Genomic DNA, 5,760 nt, shown 5'->3' with positions numbered 1-5,760 from the left:
AAATTTAAATATTTTATAATATTTTTTTTTATAATATATTTAATTATTAAATATTTAATTTTATTTATATATATAATTTTAATTTAATAAAAAATTTTAAAATTTTATATAATAATTTAATATTATTAAATTAATAATTTTTTTTTATAAATTTTATTTTTTATTATAATTTAAATTTTATTAAATATAATATAATAATATTTTTTAATATTTATTTTTAATATATTAATAATATAAAAAAATAATTTAAAATTATTTAATAATATTATAATATTTAATAATAATATTTAAATATTATTTAAAAAATTATTAAATAAAATATATATAATATTAATATATAATAATTAATTATATATAAAAAATAAAAATATAATTATAATTTATATTATTATTATAAATTATATTATTATTTATTTTAATTATTTTTTTATATTTATTATTTTATATTTTAATTTATAAATTAATTTTTATTATTTAATAAATATTTTTTTAAAATTTTTTAATTTTTTTAATATTTTATTAAAAAATATTTTTTTATTATTATTTTTAATAATTTTATTTTTAATATTAATAATTAATTTAAAATTTATATTTTTAAATCAAATTTATTTAATATATTTAATTATTTATTTTTTAAATTTTTTTTATATTTAATTATTTTATTAATTTATTTTTATTATTTTTATACTTATTTTTATTAAATATATTAATTATTTTATTATTATAAGGCTTATTTATTTTTACTTATTTAATTTTTTTTATAATAAAATTTATTATAATATTTTATATAATAATAACTAATTAATAAAATAATTTTAAAATATAAGTCTTAATTAAATATTATCCCTAGATAATCTAGAAATATTCTCCTTTAAATACTATCCAAATACTATTACAGTGAAAACCGAAATAAGTGTCCGATTTCATTAGTTTAGAAACTCTTTCCGCACAGACGATAATATGGGGCTTGTGGATAGTACAGTGCGAATTACATATTATGATAAGTATCACAGGAATAACATCTAACAAATATCCATTTTAGCTGAATTCCACTTCTAGCTCTAGATTTACTTGTACTCCTAGCACTGCAGTAGTATCTTAAAAGCGATGTTTCTCCTCTTTTTTTATAGCCTCTTCTAGATTATTTTACAGCATCATAATCCTCCAACTCATCTAATACAATATAAATTCCTACCAAACTACAAAACCGCGAAACTCTCAAGCTCAGGTAAGATGCAACTAAGTCACCCTTCGTGTTATAACGCCCGGAATAATAGTCAGAACGAAATTTCTAGCACCAAAATAAAACATGTCAAGTTTACTTTGCTAGGCTTAGAATATTTCAGCTTAAAGACCTGCCCTTTGTCTCTTTCCTGGCTTGAAGGCGGCTGCCACTATGGACTCCTAGTATAATCCAGGTATCTATGATAATATTAAGCTTAACTTTAGAACTCCAGAAACTCCAAGATTCGGGAGTCGCAGCCGCAGCGTCAGCCCAGCTGATTTAAGCTAAAGCCAGCAGCTAAGTGACTAAAGTAAAGACCTACTATATAATAAATTTCCACCCACTTGCATTTATTATTCCATTAAATAAAAATTACTTTTAAATAAAGGAAGACTTTTAAAGCTTATATATAATCTAGAGCAAGTGCTAAACCTTGTATTAGCGCCTGGTAAGGAAGGAGTTTTACAGGGTATTGCAAGATCTTTTACTAAAGATGTGAAGAAGTGGACAGATGAAGCTTAGTGTGACGTCCGGTCTATACTAGGCTGAATACCAAGGTATAGGGTAACAGTTCCCAAGCTATAAACCTGAGTCGGGTTTATGTTGGCAGAGAGACAGGCTGGATCTTAAGAGCAGGTGTAAGTCATGTAGCGATAACTTGTGGTATGAATACTAATCTGGTTATTATATCAATGCTAAGTAATAACGACTGACTATATAAGCTATATCTAATGAGCGTAATGAACAGTCTTATATAGTAAGTCGTTTCTTGAGGCTCACGGTTGGATCATGATGCATAGGCTCACGGAGGCTCACTTCGTGATCCAACAGGGATGCCTATAAACCGTGATCCTCATCTGATTGGTCTGTCGGTCCGCACTTATTCCATAAGGTACGTACCGCTTACTAACTAATGTATGGACGAGTGGTTAGGTCGTAACACTTAGATTATGTAATTATAGTTTACTCTCTTGTTATACAGCAACGAGCGAAACCATCTTCCTCTATGACTACACGGTCACATGTGTGAATAATATGGATAATATACTCTATACTCTAAAGTACGGGCTGAAAAAGTCAGAAATTAGTTTTGCTGTATGGTTTTAACTTCATTCTAGCTCTCGAGTTATAGCATATTACATAATCTGTTATAAATCCTGCTATTGATAAGGCGTTTGTTTTGAGCATTAGACTATTCACGATATTATCCTTAATAGCTTAGCAATATTCATTCCTTTCATACTAGGTATCCTTTTAGCTATTCTCTTTGTATATCTACTTCTCTCTAGTGATGGTCTTACGAATGCTGTGCAATATCATGGACTGCACCAGCCAGCCTGATTTATCGCAGTCACGTGGATTAAGGCACGCCAGCTGATAGGATTCTGCCCCTTTGACCCCACGCGACGGGCTGCGATGAAGAAACATGTTAGGCACCACTCAAATCCCGCATCATAGCTACCCCTAGACGCACGATAGTGCAAACCTATTCCAATGGAAGGGTTAGGCATTGCAGCGAACATCATCGCGGTTGCTGACCTATCGGCTAAGTTACTTTCACTTTTTTTCCAGTATTCTCGAGAAGTCAAAAACGCCAAAAACGACATTAGTAGGCTGAGCAATGAGGTCAAAAACTTCAAGAAAGCATCAGCTAGTATACAACAGCTGATTAACGGTCCCCATGAGTTGAAGCTCCAAGCCTCCCGGAAGCTATGTGACGCAGTTGACGAGGGTCTATTGAGACTTCAAGAGCTTGAACAATCACTTCGTCCGCGACGCCATCAAAAAGCGATGAGTCGAGCAGGTATCCGAGCTCTCAGATGGCCGTTTCAGAGCAAGGATGTTGAGAGGGCCATTCGAGATCTTGCACACAGCAGGGAGGCCATATCATTGGCATTACAGGTAGACCAAGTGTAAGCGCCATACTCTAGAATGCCCTCGCCTGGCTATTTATATGCTAATAAGATCGAATCTAGCGCTATAACCCTTAACATTGATGAAAAAGCGGCGCTTGATCGACTCCCCTTCGCTGAAGGAGCCCCCTTTAACTCTCACGCTGAAGAGCATAATCCAACATGTCTACCGGATACACGAGTCGAACTTCTTAATGATATATCTCAGTGGATTGACGATCCTAGCGCGAAGACAATATTCTGGCTTAAAGGAATGGCAGGGACGGGGAAATCTACGATATCCCGCACTATAGCTCAGCTACGACGCAAACATGGTGATCTCGGTGCTAGCTTTTTCTTTAGGAGAGGGGAGGCAGACCGGGCTAATTTAGCCAAGTTCTTCCCCACACTAGCCCGCCAACTAGCCCTAAATGTTCCGGCAGCCGCAGGTTATATTAAGGATGCTATCGACTCTGATCCTTCTATTTTTAGGAATGCAGTCAGAGAACAGTTCGATAAGCTTATCTTGGTGCCGCTGTTAAAGATACCTCAGACTTCAAGCAATACTTTGCCGCTTATTTTTATTGTGGATGCCTTAGACGAGTGTGAGGGAGATGCTGATGTCAAGCTACTTATCAGTCTTTTCTCTCGTATAGAAGATCGTCGACTTCCACGGCTCCGGATCTTTGTTACAAGTAGACCGGAACTTCCTATCCGTCTCGGGTTCGGCGCCGTTCAAGGCACCTACCAGGATTTGGTCCTCCATGAAATACCAGCACCAATAATCGAAGATGACATTTCTAGGTTTCTTCGGTATGAACTCGGGAAGATCCGAGATGAATTTAACATATCCGTCTCAGAAGAGCGGAAACTGCCCTCAGATTGGCCCGAGGAGTCAGAGCTGCGGAGACTCGTTACAATGGCCATACCTCTCTTTATCTTTGCAGCAACCATATGTCGATTCATTAATGATCGTACATACGGCAACCCTAACAGACAGCTACTAAAGTTTCTGTGTAACAGCGATCAAAGTCATAGCTCGCAGCTTAGCAAAACCTATAAGCCAGTCTTGAATCAACAGTTAGATGGCGTGCCTAGAGATAAGAGGGGGCAAATACTTGAGGAATTTCGTCTCGTAGTTGGCACAATTGTCACTCTCGCCAGCCCTCTTTCCTCATCTGCCCTGTCACGAGTCCTGGGCATACCATCAGAGATCGTGGATGATAGGCTCGACATGCTCCATTCGGTCTTGAGCGTTCCATCGAAGCGATGCTCACCTATACGACTGCTGCATTTATCTTTCCGAGATTATCTTGTGAATTCTGAGAATAGGAAGATGAATGAGTTCTAGGTAGACGAAAAACTAGTTCATCGGAACTTAGGCAAGCAGTGTTTACGGATTATGCGGGACAGTTTACATGAGGATATTTGTGGATTGCGGATCCCAGGAACGCGCCGATCCGCAATTAATCGCCAACATATTGATAAATGCTTACCATTAGAACTTCAATACGCTTGTCTTTACTGGGTGCATCATAGAATAGCGGCGAACCCTCTGCCGGATGACACCAAGGAAATTCATGACTTCGTAACTAATCATTTTCTTCATTGGTTGGAGGTGATGAGTCTGATAGGCAGGTGTACAGAGGGTCTTTCCATGCTGAAACAGCTACAACGTTGGCTACAAGTACGCTCATATATAATCCGTCTAAACCAGTCTAAGACATTTCTAACTGCTTATAGGAAGGAAAAGATAAGAGTTTATCCGATTTTATTGCGGACGCGATTCGCTTTGTGTTGGCGAACTTTTCTATTATCGATGAGGCACCCTTACAGATATATTCTTCTGCATTAGTGTTTGCCCCGATAAAAAGCATCTTGCGCAAGACCTTCACTGCTAAAATCCCAGATTGGATTTCAGTTCAGCCTCGTGTGCAAAACAATTGGGACGCCTGTTTTTCGACATTAGAGGGCCATAGCAGTATTGTCAGATCGGTAGTATTCTCGCACGACTCCAAGGTCGTAGCATCAGGCTCTTCTGACAATACAGTGCGGATCTGGAGCGTGGACACGGGCGAGTGCAAGCAAGTTCTAGAGGGCCATGGCAGCGAGATCACATCGGTAGTATTCTCGCACGACTCCAAGGCTGCAGCATCAGGCTCACGTGACAGTACGGTGCGGATCTGGAGCGTGGATACGGGCGAGTGCAGGCAAGTTCTAGAGGGCCATAGCAGTCGGGTCACATCAGTAGCATTCTCGCACGACTCTAAGGTCATAGCATCGGGCTCTCACGACAAGACGGTGCGGATCTGGAGCGTGGACACAGGCGAGTGCAGGCAAGTTCTGGAGGGCCATAGCAGTCGGGTCACATCAGTAGCATTCTCGCACGACTCTAAGGTCATAGCATCGGGCTCTTACGACAAGACGGTGCGGATCTGGAGTGTTGATATGGGCGAGTGCAAGCAAGTTCTAGAGGGCCATAGCCATTGGGTCACATTAGTAGTATTCTCACACGACTCCAAAGCTGTAACATCAGGCTCAGACGACAATAGGGTGCGGATCTGGAGCGTGGATACAGGAGAGTGCAAGCAAGTTCTAGAGGGCCATAATTATTTGGTCACATCAGTAATATTCTCGCACGAC

General features: G+C 37.9%; 1 protein-coding gene across 1 annotated transcript; it reads left to right on the top strand.

The window, feature by feature from the left end:
- The first annotated feature begins 2,215 nt into the window (after window positions 1-2,215).
- GGI43DRAFT_413354 (uncharacterized protein) lies at window positions 2,216-5,131 on the top strand. Its single transcript, XM_083206898.1, has 2 exons — window positions 2,216-3,138; window positions 3,202-5,131. Exons 1-2 carry the CDS (start codon window positions 2,720-2,722, stop codon window positions 4,466-4,468), a joined length of 1,686 nt encoding a protein of 561 aa, XP_083057754.1. The 5' UTR covers window positions 2,216-2,719; the 3' UTR covers window positions 4,469-5,131.
- Window positions 5,132-5,760: the final 629 nt, after the last annotated feature.

Source organism: Trichoderma evansii (assembly GCF_050947405.1).
Source record: "Trichoderma evansii strain SZMC 28006 chromosome Unknown GGI43scaffold_20, whole genome shotgun sequence".
Lineage (NCBI taxonomy): Eukaryota > Fungi > Ascomycota > Sordariomycetes > Hypocreales > Hypocreaceae > Trichoderma > Trichoderma evansii.
The sequence above is the reverse complement of the archived record's forward strand: the minus strand, read 5'-3'. Positions and strand labels throughout refer to the sequence as shown.

Excerpts from the sequence above, each read along its gene's own strand:
- GGI43DRAFT_413354 (XM_083206898.1), top strand. The coding sequence starts at position 2,720 with ATGGAAGGGTTAGGCATTGCAGCGAACATCATCGCGGTTGCTGACCTA. Across the intron at positions 3,139-3,201 it reads GCATTACAGGTAGACCAAGT|CGCTATAACCCTTAACATTG; the intron begins GTAAGCGCCATA and ends GATCGAATCTAG.